We start from the raw sequence: 19,779 nt of genomic DNA, 5'->3' as shown, positions 1-19,779 counted from the left end.
TCCTACGAAAAACAAACAGAAAATGGGATATTCTTAAAATATATTCTGTATATTCTAAAGCCTATAGAACTTCATCTTTACATTTTCTACTTATGGCAAAAGCAGGATGAGTGACATCAAGCCAAATATCAGACAGCATAGTAAAGAGATTTTCATTGGCCTAATGCATATCACAAAACAGTTCTATCAGTTAACCCAGTCTGTCATATGGTGTTTAACATAACTGCATGATTGACTGTTTCCAAAAACTGAAGCCAAAGAGCATCTGCTTTGTTCAGTGCATCTTGGAATAGACATGATTTATACCAGAAATGTGTATCTATGTGATACCAAAATATTTACTTCATTTAATACTTTATTACTAAGTACCATCTCAGTGTCTTGTAATGTCTTTTGTTTTTTATCAGAATCTTGCTGCTGAAAAAACATATAATAACCTAGATATCACGGTGACGCAAGCCCTACAGCACCGTTCTCAGTATTTTGAAGGTGTTGTAAAGTGTAGCATGCTGGAAACACTGGAGACCATTGTGGATAGAATAGTGAAGGCTGAGGTGAGTTCATTTACTATTTTTTCTTTACTGTAAGTTAAAAGTTGTGTTGCCAAGCTAACAAATAGTAGAAATTTATCTTTTCTAAGTTATTTTGGTTACTGGGTGAAAGTATTTCTTTCATAACTACATGTTTTGGGTATCAATTTGCTATATAGACTTAGATTATAGATGCTTAGAGGGATGTGCAAAATACTGTACAGTACATCTGTAAGTTATTTGCATTTTCTGTGTTATGACATTAACTGAATGCAAAGCTTCTTAGAAGGAATCAAGTTTCTTCCAAACCTGACAATAAATTTTGCAGACAAATAAGTCTTTAAACTCCAGGTTATGGCTAGGTTGACTGTCATATTGTTCAGGAAATTGAATGGGTACAGTTAGTTAATGCAGAGCCCTGCACTGCTCTTGTACAAATACAGGCCCAAAAAATTAAGTTCTTGTGAAGAAGCCTTCAATAACTGCTCTTGTAAAGTATCTGTCTGTGTGCTTTCTGTTATTTCGGTGCTCTTTTATCTTGTTGGTTAGTACTGGGAACTTTATTATACATGGAGGTGAATGAGTATGTAGGTCTTCCTCCCCTGTAATGCTTCTCTGCAGAAGAAAATCAGTATTACCAGTTTCAGTTGTCTCTGAGGTGTGAACAACTCCATTTAGATGCTTTAACCTCTTCAATTACAGTATTTGGGGTTTTTAATCTTCAGGGCTGTAACTGTACATATATTTGATATGAGTGAAACTTGCACTTTAATAACCCCTTAGAACCTCCGTGAGGCAGTTTTTACTTGTAACTTTCCGCATCTGCTTGATTTGCTTCCTGAAATTGAATAAATTGCTGATCCACAAAATTCAAATTTGGATGATTTTATTACTATCTTAAGAAGCTTTAGACATATGAGTTTTAAGACCAGCTCCTACCCTTTGGTTCAGTCTAAACATAGTGAGATTATATGTAAAAATGAGTCAGTCAAAACTACAAGCTATTTTTAGCTGCCAGATGAGTGCTTGATCTTACTGGAAATGAAACAATTACCTTGTCCATTTTTCTTGAATTCATTACACTGAGAGAAGAACAAAACGATTAAATATGTGCATATACAAAAACTAACAACCCCATCTAAAATATTGCCAACAAAGTTTCATCAAAAAGAAAGTGCCACAATGTTTTTCTTCACCTCTCCTTTTCTTTCCTCCCTTTGTCAGGTGGGTATAACTGCTCAAAAAAATGTAGAGCTTCTCTTTTCTTGTATCTGACTAGCAGTGAAGTGGTTGACCTCAACCATAAAGTAAATTAAGACTGATGCAGCTTTCTTATTATCACCTCTCTGAGAACAGGAGAAAAATTATTTTTGCTTTCTTTGCCATTATATCTGATTATTTGAACTTAAAATAGTGAAGAGAGAAAATTCACTTGGGTAAAAAGTAAACACATAGTAGGTTCACAACTTTGACAGCACCCTTTTTAAGATCGCTTACTTATGAGCTGGTTCAGCTGTGGTGTTAGTTATACAACTTGGTGCCCACTTGCAGTAGGCTCTGGAGCCAGGACTGACGGGGCACTCTGCTGGTTCTGCAGTGCTCTTTCCCCGCTGTAACCTGCTCTGGCCAGTGAGCCCCAGGATACAGGAGTATCCACCTCCTTTCCCTACAGTGAGGACAAGTTTTATACTATATACAAGTTTAGACTATAAAATGTTTCCTAGAATAGATTTGCAAGGTTAAGATAATTATTTAAAAATACAGTTTTACTATTGATAAATCTTTCTTCCAAGCTGTGTCCATGTGTTTATTAACTCTACAGTGAATTTGCACAGATAAGTTGAATCTTTATTTTTCTGTCTTCATGCAAAACGAGTATTTTAAAACCAATCTGGCACTGATTTCAGTTGTGTAGCACTACAAGAAAAATTAGGTTAAAACCAATTTGGACATGTCAAGATACGAGTCTTAGTGCTGTGCTTCTCTCTGAGAAAGTATTTTTCAGAAGGAAGCCTCATTTTATTACTGTATCTTATTTTTTTGAGATCTTGGGCGGAGTTGAGCAGAGCCTGTAAGTTGGGGGAAAGTGTTTGATGTGAGTGCTACTTTTTGAGAGCAGAAGTATTTTAAAGTCCTAGATCTTGGCTTAGCTGTCACTTCAAATCTGATTTTGTTGCCATGTTGGCTATCTGTGGGCTTTTAAAATACGCACTAGTTTTAATTTGTGTAGGGCAAGCATGTTTGTATTGTTGTGTGAGATTGGTATTGCTAATATTTTGAACCCTTTTCTTTTTCTACTTGCCTTCATACTGCATTACTTTATTTTTTTTTTCTTTGCTTTAGCTTTTACTTTAAATCAGGCAAATGGCTTATAATACTTTCCCTGCTTGCAGGTTCATCGCTTGGTGGTAGTGAATGAAGCAGATAGCATTGTGGGTATCATCTCCCTTTCTGACATTCTACAAGCTTTGGTACTCACACCAGCAGGTATGGATGCTGCCTTCTGACCTTTGCCCTAAGTCATTTGGTAGTGTGTACACCCTGCTGTTTGTAATTTATTTGACAATGACAAACTTCTGATTTTCAATTTCTGTAGCAGTTTGATCATAGTTCTTGTACATAGATACAGTATTCATTTCTCTTCAGGAAAAAGCTGACAAAATATTGTCAAGTCTTTTGTTCACTGAGGAATTCATGCAGAAGCTTCATGAACGTCATTGCTGTTCATGTATCTTCTTTTTAGAAAAGAAGTCTTGATTGATTAATGTTTTAACAGAAAAAACAGGATGAAGTTGAATGTTGCATGCATAGACAACATCTACAACAGGGCACCTTCCCCACCTTCCTGAATTTCTGTATGCTGGCCAGGTGCTCCTAGTGTGGATGCACCTGTGCTTTCCACTAGCTCTGCAAAACCACCTCCTCAGAGCCCTGCACTTGTCCAGCTACGCTGTGGGTTTTGGTTGGCACAGGTATGCCAGAGATGGCACTCCAGACCACCAGAATTATTCCAGCAGAAATCTGTAGTGTGGTGCTAAACACGATCAGGTTCCTTTTTAACAGGAGTATCCAACAACAGGTTTATTTCTGCTATTTTTATGTTAATTGAGGGGGCTTGGTTTGGGTTTGTTTTGTTGTTTTTTTCCCTTAAAGTTTTGACCAAGTTACTAACTCTTAATTGTAACTTCACTTGGACTGCATAAATTACTTCAGTGTCACAAGAACTAAAGCAAACCCTGCTTTTGGCTTTGCAAGGAAGACAAAAAATGTCTCGAAGATTACAATTTTACCTAAAAAAAAACCCAAAAAAACAAGACTAAGCAAACAGAGCTGGATATGTCCTGCAAAAAAGAAAGTCTAAATGTGAGCTTAACTGGAATCTCTTATTTGTACTGATAGATAACACGATAATGTGAAAGTCTTTTTCCTCTGTAGACTTAAAAAAGTTAATGTAGCTTTTTTAAATAGTAAGATCTTTCCTCTGAAAAGAAGTAATCAGTGATATCGCTGGAGGTATTGTGCCAGTGCATTTGGTTCCTTTTAGTGACCTGGAAGAGCAAGTAACCCAGCTTTCTGTGAAAGCTATGGGTGAGTAGGGAAATCAGCCCAAAGGCCCGGGTTGTTGCCTAGAAAGAGAATGGAGGGATGTATGTCTGCCCTAAGAGGGAGGTGTAAAGACAGGCAGATGGTGCCTCTCCAGGCAGAGAAGGTAGTTTCCCTCATGACTGGAGGGTAGAAGGATCCAAGGAGAGTAGAACTTAACCATTAATGGAGCAAAGTTTACACAGGAAAGATGAATCTGGATACTGACAAACCAAGAGTTTTGTTATACTGTGATTACACAGACATGTAAGTTGCAACTCTGAGCTGATATAACAGTGCTCTGTAATTACAAAGGGCAGTTCCTGCTCCCATACACTGGGCCATATGCTTCTGGCATTTAGTGTGTAGCAGCACCCACACTTAGGAGATCCCTCTGTGTGCTGCTTTAACTCATGGATGTAACAGGAAACTGAGCCAGCAAAAAAGCTGCAGAGTTTTATCGGTTTGACACACTAGACTGGCTCACGGAAGAGTCTAGTACTGAGTACAGGGGTTAGAGCAACAGAGGGGGCAGGATTATGGCACTGGAAGAGATGAGGTGAGGGAAGGCATTTCTTAGGAGCAGTTAACCATTAGAGTGCAGTTCCACAGGCAACTGCCTGATTTTTAGATTGGGCTTTGTGTCATGAAGTGAGGATGTCTGCAATGTAGATCTAGTTTGTAGAGTCTGGAGTGTGATTTACTACTTAAAGTGGATGCATTAGAATAACCAGATAAATCACGCCCTGAAAGTCTCCATTTCTCTTCACGGCCTAGAATGGAAAATTTATTGACTGGCAGGAATTAAAATCAGCCTGTGTTGGGCAGGGGGGGAAAGTATCAGTTGTGATGTGAAAACTGGATGTATTTAATGAATCTCTCGGTGTTTGATTATATATTACAAGTAGTGACTCCAGGTTTTTGGCAAGAGATTCTTGCTCTCTAGCGTTGGATGCTGAAGCCAAACTCACCGTAGGGTTCAGTTGTTGCCCAGCATGTGGCTAGTTTGAGTACTTGGAGAAGAGGCAAGATGCTATACAGTCCTGCTGAGCAGGTCTCTCCTATCCCTCCTGTAAGCAAAATCTGCCTCTGAGCCAGGAAAAATGGGTCCATCAACACAGTGTAGTTAAACTGAATTCTTACATAGTTTGTTCTCCAACAGGACTTCATTTTTTGAGGCTGTTAGGATGATTAAGCTTGGCTTCTGCACTGATGGACAGGTTTGGGGTGTGGCTTGTTGGGATTTTTTAAAATAAATTTTTGCGCTGGGGAGAATTTTCAAAGCCACTTCTAGCAACTTCCCAGAAGGCTACCTTGCCAATGAAGTGAGAAGCAATAATGGTCTCGAGGCTTTCCTCATACTGTTTTTGGTTTATGTTAGCATTTAGCAATCTTGTAGTATATTTTTATAAATGGTATCCAGTGCTAAGGTTCTGATAACGTGATCAGACAGAGTTCCAGCATTCAGAATGAGCAGTGCTTTTCCAGCAGCCAAGTGCTACGTGCCTAAGGAAATCATGGATGCTTTCCTCTTCTGTTAACAGGTGCCAAACAAAAGGAGAACGAAAGTGAATGACTGCTGTGAATGTATACACGTTTGTAGGAGAACTTGAACAAAGTTTCTGGGTCAAGTTTGTCTCAAGAACAGTGACTGCAATAGAACAGAGCAGGATGGTTGAGAATGTGTATTGGGACTTAGTGATGGATGATGAGTCTATTCCCCCCAGTGATGTCGCAAAAAAAGCAGCATGACAAAAGCTTATGTTAAAATGTAGGCTTGTATTTCAAAATGTCTTCAAAACATTTGCTGGAAGACTTCACATGATGTCCTTCATTAAAATGCACTGTATTCTGAAACTTTTTCGTTTTGTATTTGACAGAAGTCACTGGTCAGCAATGGATATATGTGACATAAGGCAAGTGTATGGCATATTCATATCATAGTGCCTTATGTCAAAATACAGCAATATGTCATCACTGTTGCCCATCACTGTCAAAGGAAGTATTGTGCTAAACGAGACACTGTATTTGAATGTGAAAGTCTTTAAATCTAAAACCAAATCAGTTTCAGTTCTCATTAGATTTGTCATAAAAGCTGTAATTTGAATATCAGTAGACTTCTTTAAAACTTCAATGACAGTTTTGTGTTAAATGTTGCATTCTGAACTGATGTAAAACAAGACTGATTTTAAAAACAGCTTTATTTATTTTTACTTTCATGACAATTTTTTACACATCTTTGGTGGATAGCTAAAATTTCACCATATCCATTAATAAACTGTTGATTGTTATACAAGCAAGTGGTAGATTTTCTCATTATTTACAAGTTTGGAGGTGCAGAACCTGTGGCCTGTTGATCAGTCCATATGACTTGAGCTGAAGATTTGAGAAGCATGGATCAAAAGTGGTCTGTACTGTAATACACAGGCACCATGGAGGAAACAAGGTGCCAGAGAACAATATTTTCATCTGTATTAAAGTGTAAAATGATGTTTGTACAACAAAACCGAAACTTTTTATTGTATATGGTTTGTACAGAAGTGGAGGAGTGAGGAAAGCTGTGGGGTATTTGCTAATGTAAATGTACTGTAAAGTTTGAAGATGAGACTTTTATAATTGTAGATTCTTGTAGATGGAAGAAATTAAACCCTACAACATCAGTTTGTTTTTAGCAGTTCTTGCCAAGTTCTTTTGCATGTATAAATGTACGTGCATTTTGATTAGTTTAAACTCTAGGGATAGAAGATTCTTATTTCCTTCAACTTTAAAGGTGGCTTATGCTAATGGAATAATGCAGGCAGTACTTTTTACTATGTTTCCAGCCTGAATACTGTACTGGAATAATGCAGTAAATTGATCCATTATTTTTCCATTTATAAACATTGAGGTAAAAGGTTAACTGTTTTTGGTTTGCTTATAAAAAGTGAGGGTTTTAATAGTAATTGAAAAGCCCTTTCTTCAGAACTTTTCTGCTTTCTATAAGAATTTAAATTTTGAACTAAATGTGAAAATTTTCTTCCTACTGGCATCTTTCATGTATGAAAATATTCCTGTAGTACATAATGGAAACTGTTCTCTTGGACTTCTCACTTTCTTGCTCTGTGAAAAACATCACAGTATGGTTTGGGTTGGGAGGGACCTTAAAGATCATCTAGTTCCAACCCCCTGCCATGGGCAGGGACAAAACATGGCCAAGTCTTCTCCAGCACCTTTTCTGACTAGGTAAATACTGATTCTGTTCTCTGCAGTTCTGGATGGTTTTGAATAGCTGGTTTTGCCTAACAGCCACCTCAGATGACATCAGCACTGCTCTGATTATCTTTGTTGGGGAGATGGAGTGATAGAAACTAAACCGAGTAGAGTGGCTGTCATTCTAGTGGGAGGTGTGGAGGGGATAATTTGTGGGAGATGAGAACTCTGTATTAAGGGTAAGTGATCAGCAGTACCACCTGCAACTGCCACCCAAGCTGCATGGACAGTATGGCTCCAGCTCCCGCACAGCAGCTGCCCTAGGAGAGGGGCAGCCAGGGAATCCCCCAAATGCATTGCCAGATCTCTCTACCTGGCACTAGGCTGCATGAGCGTTATCCTTCAGCCCTGTATTCAAGGTGTTTGTGAAGATAAGGGTTGAACCACTGATAGGTACTGTATCTACTTTACTTCTTAGCACAAAGTCTTTTGGCCCTGTTCCACAGAGACAGTTTTGGGCTTGTCTGCATAAATTAGTATGTAGAAAGCCAGAATGAATTTGCAGTTTTCAAACAACCATGTACAGACTTTCTATTTTAACATTATTACAAGTGCTGTTGATGTGTTGTGGACACAGGGCTAGCAAGATTCGGGAAAGCAGCCTCCTCAGTGATATAAAACTGTATTTAGAGAATTTCCACCCTTACTTTGTGGAATTCAGTTCTAAACTTTGAATTTGTGAGAAGTAGAATAGCAGTCTTAACTCCCTAAGCATGAACAAACAGCAGTGCTATCAAAAAGTCACTCTGCTTGTGCTGGTACAAGTAGCAGTGCTGATGCAGTAAACAAAACTAAAGAAACCATGTCATTTTTAATACAGATCAGTTTACTACAGCACTAGAAAAAGTGCTTGTTCAGCATAAGTGGGAGACTGGAATAAGTAAATGAGGGTAGAGAAGGGAGGGGTGACTCAGCAGCACTGCTGCATGCACCAGATTAAAGTGACAGTGCAACTAAAGCTTTGATCTAGGACTCTCCATGTGACTTGTGAGAGGCCTCAGCTATGGAAAAGAATGAATAAAATGTCATTAAACTCACGTTCTTGTCCATTTTAATTCCTCTGGACAGGTAGCATGCAGTACCTGCAGATCTGAGACCACAGCACTGGTGGTCAACAAAGGTGGTCCCTTTCTTTCCACAGACAGGACCATGCCATGCTGCAAGCAGAGATGGCAGTAAGCTGCCCCAGTGACTGCTGAAAGCCTGCTCACTAGCATAGCTGACTTTCCATCCTGTAGAAATGGATTCTGTATTAACTGGCAGGACTGTAAAACATGTGATTGATTCCTGTGCATTTCCTTGCCCAGCAAGAGATGTCTGTGGAAGATAATTATCCTGAAGGCCGCCTTGTTCTTGGAAAAGAGCAGATTAGGTTTGGTTTTTACTTTGAATATTTTTAGCTGTTTAGAAGTAAGAAAATGCTTCTTAGTAGACCAGTCGTCAATATTTTTTGGTATCTAGAAATGCTCTGAATTAACTTGGGAAAAATCGCCCTTTGCTGGCATTGATCACTTGACTGATGAAAACATTTTTCTGTTTTACTTATGAAATCCTTTTAGTTAAAAGGTCTGAGATCTTTAAGCCCCCACAGAGAGTATTTGCTGTTTACTAGGAACTGAACTGCAATTGTTGCCTATCCAAGGCCTGCTTGTCATCTTTTACTAAGGAATACTACTCTGCTGGGAATGTTTGGGTAGCACAGAGAGAACCAGCCTCGCTTTCTGAGGCCTGAGCTCTTGTCCTCACAGCAGACAAGAAGAATTGAGCTGAAGTGGTTCCAAGACTATGCATTGCTTTGAGACTGCTCCTTGCCATCTTTCGAGAGAGCATAGGGTAAGTTGGAGTCTTTCAGTTTTGGTCCAACTCAAAGTGAAACCATGTGTGCTTGATCCTGTCACGCAGCAGGCTGTTAAACTGTTCATACTGAGCTCTCCAGTGAGTTTTAGAAGTAACCAGTTTACTTCAAAAGTTTCTATGAACTTTCACCCCTGATGCTCCCATACTGAGCACTTATTAGGGATAATTCCTGAGGAAAATGTCAGTTCAGATAATTTAATGCTACCCTTGTACCCATGTAATGCATTTACACAAAAAGAAAGTTCTGCAGACACTGCTCTTTACTTTTACCTTCAGGTCTCAATTTAAATGTGGTTTTGAAAGTCACTTTCTCAGTACCCATTTCTTTTATGATTGCGGTCAGACCTGTTCCCGCTGAAGTGAAGGGGAACAGGAGGTGACCTGCACTCATACATCAAGCTCATTCCTTTAAGAAAAGAAGTACCTATGGGGTGAGTCCCTGCCAGCTGCATACCAGGACCCATGTGGCATTAGCCTGTGATGGCAGTCGCCCCTGTGAACTTAATTAGTTCCTTAATTTGCATCTACTAAGTTTGCCAGTGTTTCTATCTGAATATTGGAAAAGACGATCATTGTGAAAACCCAGGTGGGAGTAGGAAATAGTGTAAGACTGAACTGAATGTAACCTCTGTGGGCAGAAAAGTCTGTGCTGTGCATGTGGAAGCCTGCCCAATGCAAACATGGGACACACTTCAAAAAATTCCTTGGGAAGGTCCTGATTTGCTCAAGGACAGAGTAGGTAATTATACTGGTAATTGCTGTTGCAGGAATTGAATGCACAAGTCAGAGCTGTCCTGCATTTGGAATCGGAGCAGCAGCATGTTTGGGGGCCTGTATGTAGTGCATTACTATAAAAGGACTGTTGAGTTACGTCTACTACATGAAATTCCTCGTGGTTTTTCCTCCGTCACAGAAGAGCATATATAGGCAACGCAAGACAGACATGTTCCATTTTTGCAGCTTCCCTCAACATCTGTTCCTGACCTCACGGCATACTCATACTCTTATTGGTGCCTGCAGTTCTCCCAGTTGGTATTTTCTCTTTCAGAATGTAGGCCACACCTCACATGTTGCATTCACTGACCATGTCTGTTGTTAACTCATTTACAATGAAATGAATGTAATTTATCATCTGAACTGGTAGGAAGGCTGCATTTGATTTGAAGGGGTATCTGGTGAAGTGAGACATAAAGCAGGCCTGGAATACAGACAGGGCATATGTGCGTAGTGTACGTCACTTGTCCCGAAGGTCTCTGAACTTTGTAGTTTACAGCACAACCTGCAAACGCTGTAGAAACAAAGAATCTGGAGTCAGAGGAGGAAAGGCACAGGTAAAGCCCTAATCCCTAATGCTACTGCTGCTGCAGAACGCTGCAATGAAATCACAACCTGACCATCACCCTTAGGTTGTGAGAGGGGGAGAGAATTTCAGCAAAAGGCTGCTTAGCGTGTGAAGCCACTGAAGGCATAAAGGGGTGGGGGTTCAAATTACGCACAGTGCCCAGCTTCAACACTGACAGCCAAGGGTGTGCTCTCCCTCTGCACCGGACTGCACAGGGAAGCGGTTAAACTTCTCCCAGGCAGGAGAACAGCAATGACAGCCTTACTGCCTGCCTTCCAGACCCTCTCCTCTCTGCTTAAGCTTCGACCACTTGAGTAGCAGTATCTCAGAGCACTCCTAAAGGCCACTCAGCACTATCACCAAGGCCTAGCGTGCGGAGACATGACCAAGTTCCCTGAAAACTCTGTATTTGCCTGTATTTTGAGTATCCCGGTCAAGGTAGAACAAAACACTTAAGTGATCCTGATGGAATAAAGATTACTCAACAATTCCTTCCAAAGAACCAGTGGAAGAATGGAAAGTCACAGGTTTTTCTGCAAGTTTAAAAAGCACCTGTGCCCAGGAAGGATGAGTTCCATGTTGCTTCTGCGACGCAGGCTGAGGCAGGCATCGAGGGTATCCTAAGCTGGGACAACTCCATTGCAATTAGAGGCAGTAAATAAACCAGCTGAAGGGCAGGGGGGAGCAGAAACCTGCAGCAGTGAGCTCTCCTAAATGAGTACAGAATGAACAAGTGCAAGTTAACAGAAACAAGATGAACAAACAAGGGGCCAAGAGGTGAGTGGAATAAGAAAGAGAGAGTAAAGAAAAAGAGAGTAAAGGAAAACACCTAATCAAGAGAAGGGGGCTGTCAACAAAGGAGCAAAACCAGAAACTCTCGCAAATGAAGTAACACTGATTCTTGCCTCTCGAGCACGTGGAAGGGTATGAAGAATTTCTGAAAATGCAAACTAGGTTTCAGCAGGGTGAAAATTGCAGTGCCTAAATACAACAGGCAAGTAATAAGAACTGTAAGGACAGGGAAGCTGAAAGTGTAACTACCACAAACTTCACCTGTTTCCAAAACCATTTGTCACTGGAAGGTAATTCTTAACCTCAGCTCTTTCAGTCCTCTGGCTCAGTAAATAGCCCAAATTTTGGCCCATGGCACAGCTCCACAGCGAGCAAGTACCAAGATGACAGCACAGCTGCAGAGCTACACCAGGGGCCATCCTGCAGGATTATGGCCCCTGCAATTCTCCTGTCTTTTAAAAAAACACACAAGACAAAAAGGAATAGAGTGATCTACGTCAGGCAGGACTGTCCCTCACACCTCTCGGAAAGCTTTGAACAGCGTCACTGTTCACAAGGGCAGGATTTCCACGCAATCCCTGCGGTGTAGTACTCCAGAGCTGCGATGAAGTGGGAATCCATGGTGTAGTGAGCGGAAAAAAGCCTGGACGTGGAGGAGGAGCATCACTGACAAATTACATAAACCCTTTTTTCTTATGAAATAACTGTCTTTTCATCGTGTACCTTCTCGCTGAAGGCTGTCATCTGCCATTTCACAGGTCACCAATATTTAGTTTTCAAGATCCTATAATCCAGAAAGGTATAATCAGACTAATCCAAAACATGTAGACACCTCCTTAAAGCTTGTCTGCTTCTTCAGCAGCAAATTGGTTTTGTGTATAAATGGCTTTCTTTTGCTTTAGTTCCCTGCCCCCTTACCAGGTTAGATGAACGCAGTACACACACATCAATGGTGGAAATCAGGGAGAGGACCCACCTCCCTTAACATCAACAAGCTGTAGGGTTGCTTTAGTTCTTCTGTCCATGAGTTGTACCCTGCCTGGCGTGACTGCATGTTAGGTATGGGTTGTACACTCCAAAAACCCAAGAAGCACACAGAAACCTCTACTTTTATTTCTAAATAACGTTTATTTTTCAAGAAAACGTGGAATGGATAAATACCACCAGAAGTGTGTTCAGAGTAGCAGTAGAGGGGGAAAAGGTTTCCTGTTCATGTCTTTCTCCGTTAAATTCTGCATCCACTAAGTGCTGAAGTCACCAGGAGCACACGCAGCACACGCTTTTTTCAAAGTGGGAAACTCGAGTTGAATCTCATAGGTAAGGATTTTTTTCCACAGCCCCGCTCCCTTTACATGCAGCTGCCAGCACTTTACAGATGCTCAGATCCGATGTCTCCCCAGAAGTTATCTGCGTGCAAAGGGAACGCTCCGAAGCGGCACCGAAACGGTTTGAAGCACACGCTACAGCCCGGTGCAGTGACCCTTTTCGGGACAGGCGGCCCGGCGGCGGTGTCCTTGGAGCCTCCGGGTCCACGGCCTGCTGGCGCGGCCCGGAGCCCAGCGGCTCCCCGCCGCCCTGACAGCGGAGCCGCCCGCAGCCGACTGCCTGCGGCGCTCCAGGCCACGAAGCGACGCCGTGTCCCCCGCCTCGCCGCGGAGCAGCGCCGGACGCGATTCCCCGGCTCGCCGCGCATCCGCCCGCCCGGTGAGCAGCCCGGGACGCGGCGGGGCGGGCCGGGGCGGGCCGCCCCCCCTCGGGGGCTCTCGGGACACCGCGCCAGCAGCACGGCGCCCGCGCGGCTTCCGGCCCCTCCGCCCAATCCCCGTCCCCGTTCGCCCTCGGCTCAGCCCCGCCCCTTTCTTTGAACGCCGTCAGTTACCGCAGCCGCCGCTCTCGGCCAATCGCCGCGCGCGCTGCCGCGGCACCGCCCAATCGGCGAGGGGCGGGGCGGGGCGGGGGAGGGGGCGGGGGAGAAGGCATGACGCAGCGAGTTTTGCCCCCCCCTTCCCCCCTCCCCGCCCCGCGGCGCCTGGCGCCGGCTCTCGGCGGCGGCGAGGTCGCCGCTCCGGCCTGTGACGCGTGACGCACAGGTACGTGAGGGGCTGGCGAGCCCGGCGGTCACGTGGGGCGGGCGCCGCCGCTGCTGCCAGGCGCCGCGGGTCCCGTGCGGTCGACCCGCCGCTCCGCCGCCCCTCCCCCGCCTCCCCCCGCCGCATGTCGCTGGCGGCGCGCCCCGCTCCCCGTCAGCCGACCGCCGACCGCCGCCTCTGCCGCCACCGCAGCCGCCGCCCTTGATGTGGTTCGGGGCCGGGCGGGGAGAAGATGCCGCCGTCCAAGTCCCGCAAGATCGCGATCCTGGGCTACCGGAGCGTGGGTGAGCGCGGGGCGCCGCCGGGAGGGGCGGGCGGGGAGCGCCGAACCGTTGGTGCGGCGGCGGCGGCTTCCCCCGGCGCGGGCGGGCCGTCCCGGGCTCCGCAGCGCCCCCCTGCCCGCGGGGGAGCGCGGCCCGGCCCGGCCCGGCCCGGCGGCCCCCGCCGCATCGCCCTCCCCCGCGGCAGCAGGTGCAGCGCTGGGGAGGGGAAGGGAGGGGAGGGTTGGGCCGCCCCGCTTCCCGCCGCCGGGAGCGCGCAGCCGCGGCGGGCGGGCGGGCCCCGCCATGGCGGCGCCGCAGAGCGCTGCGGGCCTGGGGCTGCGGGCGCGGGGCCGCCGTGCCCTTAATAGGAAGTTTCCCATCCGCTCCCCCTCGCCCCGCCGCCGCCCTCCCGGCCGGGCCTCCCCGAATGGCCGCGCGGCTCCCGGGAAACCGGGCCGGGGGGGTCGGTGAGGCGGTTCCCGCCCGGCCGAGGGCGGTAAGTGTGCCGGCAGCTGGCGCCGAGGTGCCGGCCCCCGCCCCGGGCTGGTGCTGCTCCCGGGGAAGGGGGGTCGCGCCGAGCGCTCGGCGCGGGCGGTTGCTCGCCCGTGGGACCGGTGCGGGGTGCGGAGCGGGAGCGCTCCCGCCCCCCCCGCTGGCTCAGGGACGCTCTGGTCCAGCCTCTGCGTAGGGTTTAGAGCCAGTTTCGAAATGCCGAGGGGAAACTAGGTTGATCTTTTGCCCCTTTCTGCCCCCCTTTCCTGTAGAGGTCCTGTCTGCACCAGCAGCGTAGCGGAACCGACTGTCGAGCCGGTTGTACTCATTACGGCCGCGGGGTTGTACCGGCTCTGCCGTGTCCCCAGCACGGGATCGCGTTGCTCTTGCACAGCGCGGCTGGTACAATCCAGCGCAGGCTGATCTACGTGGAGGAACTTCCTGGAAGCGTCCAGCACGAGTCAATAGCGGCCGATAATGGTTTTGTTCCATAACTGCCCGCACCTGTAATCCTTTCTCCTCCTCCATTCCCCATCTTTGATGGAGAACAGTTTGAGATGTTTCAGCGTTCGGGCTCTTAAAGCAGAGGGGAATAAGGCATAGTACAGCTGTCCGAATCGATCAAACTTAAAAGCGTAGATCGATGTTGACGATAATATGCGGTTGGAAAATAAAGACGATGCAACAGAGATACTCTACTGCTATAAAAGGGGCTTTTACATTAAAGTAGTGACTGAATTGGTAATCTATCTTTTGTTATGCACTCAGTAGAAAGAACCCTTAAAAAAAAGCTTTTTTTAAAGATCGAAAGAAAGCTCAATAAGCGGAGCCGTTTCTTAGATTTTTATGTAACTGCAGCCCGACTTTGAGATGGGCTGTTGTAAAAAGGAGGATGAATTTGTGAAATCCTTCAAAGTAGCAGCAAGTTGTAGATTGATTGGTTTGCATAGTATATTTGACATCACTTGTTGCAGTCTGTTCCGTGGTCTCTGCTGTGTGTTAGGCTTTCTTGTCTCGTTTTTGCTTTGAGCACTGATGAAAACAAGCAATAGGCAGTGTAAGTGGGAAGGAAGAGTGCTTGAAATTCTGTCCTTTAGAAGCCTGTGATGGGGACTGGTGTACTGTTGAGCTTTGGTCTTTGATCTGTTGACAATGACAAGCACCAGTCAGAAAATTGGATTGTAGTAGGGTATATACTCAGTTGAGGAAAACCAGAGGAAGTGGTGGTATAGTACTGTTAATCTGGTCAGTGACGTTTTGAGCGTTACTGATAAGCAAGGATGGGCAAAAAATTACCTAATGTCTGCTAAGACCTACCGCTAAACTTCGTCAACTAAATTTTTCTGAGAGTAGCGTGGTATTAAGCTTGATGGGACAGGGTCAGTTTTATCAGGGCAGCTACAAGTTGTATGAAGGTAGAAGTAAGGGGAAGGGGGTAAATTCTGGTTTACTGTAATTTTCCTTTGATTGTCCTACAGAATTCTGTGTTACCTCTTAGGTAAAAACCTTGTGCAAAGTTACTCTTCTTGAATATGGGAGCATTACATTTCTAGGCAAATACTTACAAAAAAGTTCACACAGTAGAAACAGGTCGTTGGGGTCTTACTTCCACCTTGTGAAGCTGTTAGAAAAGCAAGAAAGTCAGACTGAGGTTCAGGTTGGGGCATCTGCTCATCTAAGTACGCCTCCTAAAGTCTAACAGGATAGCGACTGAGTTTGGCTGCGGAGAAGCTTTTGAGTAAGTCATGCTTTTTGTTATGATGGCAAGGATATTACTTGAAATCTGGGTGAGAAAGGATCTAATCTCTTCTTAGGACAAGCTTTTGGGGGGTAGAAAATGAAGAGCATTTCTTCTGGGAAAAATGCAACATTTGACTAGAGCTAACATTCATTAAGGTGGGAAATAATTCCACAATCTGGAAGGAAATGTTTTCTACATTTCCTTTTATAATTAGGGAGCTACACTGCTTTGCCATTAACATTAATCTTGACCCTGGAGTAAGGGAGGCTAACTGGTAAGTTGTAAAATGTTTACAGTTTTATACGTTAGCATAAATGCTTAGGTGACCTGCTCTGTGAAGTTGCGTGCTCTCCTTGTAATTTCTGTGGTGTTTGAGAGTAAGCCAGTCAGAAAAAGGTGGGCTTTTTTCCTCAGTCTCTTTCAGTTGCGTGTTGAAATGACCAGGTTTTGATGACATATTTCAAGCAGTGAGCTGTTCTCTACAGTTGATGATTCAACAATTTGGGGGATCTTTCAGTTTATGAGTGTGTATAGTAACGGGGCAGGCATGTCCTCCATGGGGATTTGTGAAACAGGGTCTGAATCTTGTACTGGCTTCATGCTAAGCCCTTGTTTCTTTTACTTGCATTAAATTTTATTCTTACCCCACTGTTGTCAGATAGGCTAGAGGTTGGGAGTGGTATTCTGATATAATAGTTCTTGGAATAGAAAATTCAGGAGTCTGCTTGTTTGAATACGCTCCCTCTATCTTTCAACACTGCCATCAACCATTTCATATGTGAAACTAGTATTCTTTGCTGATGGGAGAGATCACAGTGGAAGCCTTATGAGTTCCCAGGCAGACATACTTTCTGAGATGCAGACAGAGTATTTGCCAGGAACTTCGGGACTTGTTTTTTGGTGAGGAAGGCCAATTATGTGTAGATACAGCATACAGGTTGTGGCATGATGCTAGACAAAATCACACAAGAATGTCTCCTTTGGGTTTTGCTCAGGCTTAAATCGGTATAGGAAAGTTAAATTCCATTGTGATGTGTACTTGTCTCAGTGAGGTTCTCGGAAGAAATCAGATGGATCTCATCCCAAAATCTGATAGTTTCACAATGGGAGGAACTTAACTTTGATTGCTGTTGCTTGATAAGCATCCAGACTGGACCAGCTGCTTGAGATCTGATTCTGGAAAAAAACCCCCAACTATCTTACGGATGACGAAGCATAAAATTTTAAAAAGTTACTGCCTTCTGAAAAAAATCTTCATGCTTGTATTGTGGTCATAATTTGGTATATCCCAAATATATTTGGAAATAATGGATTTGCTTGGAAAGAAATCAGGCAAGACTAAGATTTTCTTGATCTTTTCAGAGTAACAGACGCTCTAAAAAGCAGCATGTAGTTCTCCAAAATGCTTCGTGGTCGGTTTGGTTCTTCTTTGTTTATAGGAGAAATACATAATTTCAGACCACAAATGCCCATATGAAAGAAGAGGTTTCTTAGATTGTCTTGTGAAGTAGTTTATTATTGGGATTCTCTATATTATATTGAACTGGGATTTTAAATAAGCAGGGAGGTAGTGTTTGGATCAGCTGCTTCAGTCGTAGGTCACGATCTCAGCCTGATTTGTTTTCTGCTGCTCATATAACTCCTGCTGCTGGTATTACAGATTAACTTGCAGAAACTGGAATTCTGTTTCTGAATTTTACACATTTGGATTGGTGATCTGAAAATGCTCTCCTGGTCAGTCTATAGCTCTAGAGGCAAAATCTGGTAAAGTTAATGGTGACTTACCTGTTTTCTGACCCAGCTAAATAAATCAACTTTTTTGTGCAGGTGGAGAGCAGTCCATATTGCCGGCAGAAGTAGTCATGGTCTGTGACTGCGTCATGCAGGTGGCAAAAAAAACCCTATGATGGAACAAAGTTATCTGCCAAGGTTAGATTTATATGGAAAGGCTTCCAGGTGGTTTTATTAAGCTGAAAAATGCTTCTCCCCACTCCACCTTTCCTGAGAGCAAGAAAGGCAGAAAAAGCAGTACCTTAAGTACGTACCTGTAAATAGTAAGAATGGTTTTTAGGACAAAATGTATTTACTGGTTTTGAAAATATGAGTTATTTGGATGTTAGCAGGTTTGTATTGTAAAATGGAGTTGAGGTTTTGCTTTTTGCTTCTGAAAGATGGCATCTGTTCGCACAGTAGTATACCGCCCTGAGGAGGTATCCCTTTGATATTGGATGGAGGGAAGTGGTAATTTTAGCAGGCAATAAATTGCCCGTGTAAATGTCAAGAGAGGAGGAATGGAGAAATTGCTGCTGTCGTGTGCTGTAATTTGGTTTACAGAATTGGTTGTGTCCGCAACATTGGGAAGCCTGAGATTTAACAGGAAAATTGAGTGGTTCAGGATCCAGCTGATACCTCAGGTTAAAATTTTGCCAGGTCCCTAATAAGTGCCAAGGTTATTTTCATAGTGCTTCCCTCGTCAGGACTGCGTTTGCTCTGCCGAGGTGCAGCAGTGCTGCTAAAAGGAAAGGTTGCAGCTACCAGGGGACTGAAATGAGGCTGGAAATGCCGGCTTTAATTGCGTTTCGGTGTGACTGACTATGCCGTTCGACAGTGAAAGTTGCTACAGCGCATTTGATAGCAGTAGCTGGAAGCACTAGAGGCAGCATGTTCAGCTGTAATATCAAGCCACAGTAGGGTTATTTGAGGACACCGTTCCAGGATTAACTCTTAAATTGCCTACTCCGTTCTCTTTTAATGATAACACTTGCAGGTTTTGCTTGTGTATTTGAGTGGTTTGGTATTTGATTACTCAATTTAGAGTTAATGTCAACAGGGAGAAACCAAATGAAATGTAGATCCTGTAATTTACAAGCTGTATAAAGTTGAAGCTCTTCATTTAGATATACTACACTGCCTTAAGTGTAGGTTCTGGGTAAACCAACCACCTCTGCGGTACACACTGCTGCAGAAACTTAGCATAACCACGCGCTGGAGATTAGAAGAGCAGGCTGAGACGCGATAAACTACTGATTATGATGAACTTCCTGTAGCTCTCCTGAAGGTGACATTCAAGGGCGTATTTTAAAAACTGCTTGACTTAATTGTGTATTCAATCCAAAATCGAAACAGCTTCTCTGTGGGATGTTCATAATGCACTTCAGCTCTGAGAATCCTGCATGAGTCAAAATTGCTCGGTGTCATCTCAAATTATCCTAAATCGGAAGCTGCAGACTTGAAGCACGGTACATAACACGAAGCTGCCCTTGTCAGTTGTGGATCTGTCTCCTTAAGGACTTGAAAGGCTTCCTTTTGTTTTCCAAGGCCTATATTTGAAGTGAATGGCAAATCTGTTGTGAATCTGTTAATGTGAGAAATTAAAATGTGCTTCGTGAGTTTAGGGGAGTATTTATTGCTTAAAATTTCTCTCTTCCAATCCTGGTCAGGACATTTGTTTTCTTCTACAGTTCTTGCATGCTAACGGCAGCTATCCTGCAAATGAGGGTGTATGGGATGGGGGAAAAGGGAAAAATGTGGAGAAAGTCTATGTTATGTATAGCCTAGCAGAGCTCTTAAACTTTAGATCTTAAATCTTGTCACCACAAACTTATGAATGCGAGCCATTAAAGATTGTATTTCCTTCTTGATGAATATGAAGTACAATGGATGCCAAATCGGGTTTTTTGGGGGGAAAAATGCTTGTATTGAACTTGTAACGAGGAAGTAAAGTGAGGCAGTTTTCGAACAAAGTACAGCTTTTCTCAAGAGATGTCCCTGCCACTTTCTTTTTTTAATTGCCAGATGCAAATGAGTTATGTAGGGTGGGGCTTGCCTTGGCACAAGTCAA

The 19,779-nt window shown here is 44.0% G+C and overlaps 2 protein-coding genes across 4 annotated transcripts in view; both read left to right on the top strand.

Moving 5' to 3' along the window:
- Positions 1-6,408, top strand: part of PRKAG2 (protein kinase AMP-activated non-catalytic subunit gamma 2) — a 221,645-nt gene extending 215,237 nt beyond the window's left edge. For all 3 annotated transcript variants that reach the window (XM_074899883.1, XM_074899884.1, XM_074899885.1), the window contains 3 exons: positions 408-554; positions 2,924-3,017; positions 5,657-6,408. In XM_074899883.1, the coding sequence (XP_074755984.1) occupies positions 408-554; positions 2,924-3,017; positions 5,657-5,688 (273 nt within the window). In that variant the 3' untranslated portion in view covers positions 5,689-6,408. The remainder of the gene's footprint in view (positions 1-407; positions 555-2,923; positions 3,018-5,656) is intronic.
- Positions 6,409-13,377: 6,969 nt separating this feature from the next.
- RHEB (Ras homolog, mTORC1 binding) overlaps positions 13,378-19,779 on the top strand; it is a 43,441-nt gene continuing 37,039 nt past the window's right edge. Inside the window, exon 1 of the mRNA XM_074899881.1 lies at positions 13,378-13,726. Within this exon, the coding sequence (XP_074755982.1) occupies positions 13,675-13,726 (52 nt within the window). The 5' untranslated portion in view covers positions 13,378-13,674. The remainder of the gene's footprint in view (positions 13,727-19,779) is intronic.

This window comes from Athene noctua, chromosome 2 (assembly GCF_965140245.1).
Source record: "Athene noctua chromosome 2, bAthNoc1.hap1.1, whole genome shotgun sequence".
NCBI classification, from domain to species: Eukaryota; Metazoa; Chordata; class Aves; order Strigiformes; family Strigidae; genus Athene; species Athene noctua.
The sequence above is the reverse complement of the archived record's forward strand: the minus strand, read 5'-3'. Positions and strand labels throughout refer to the sequence as shown.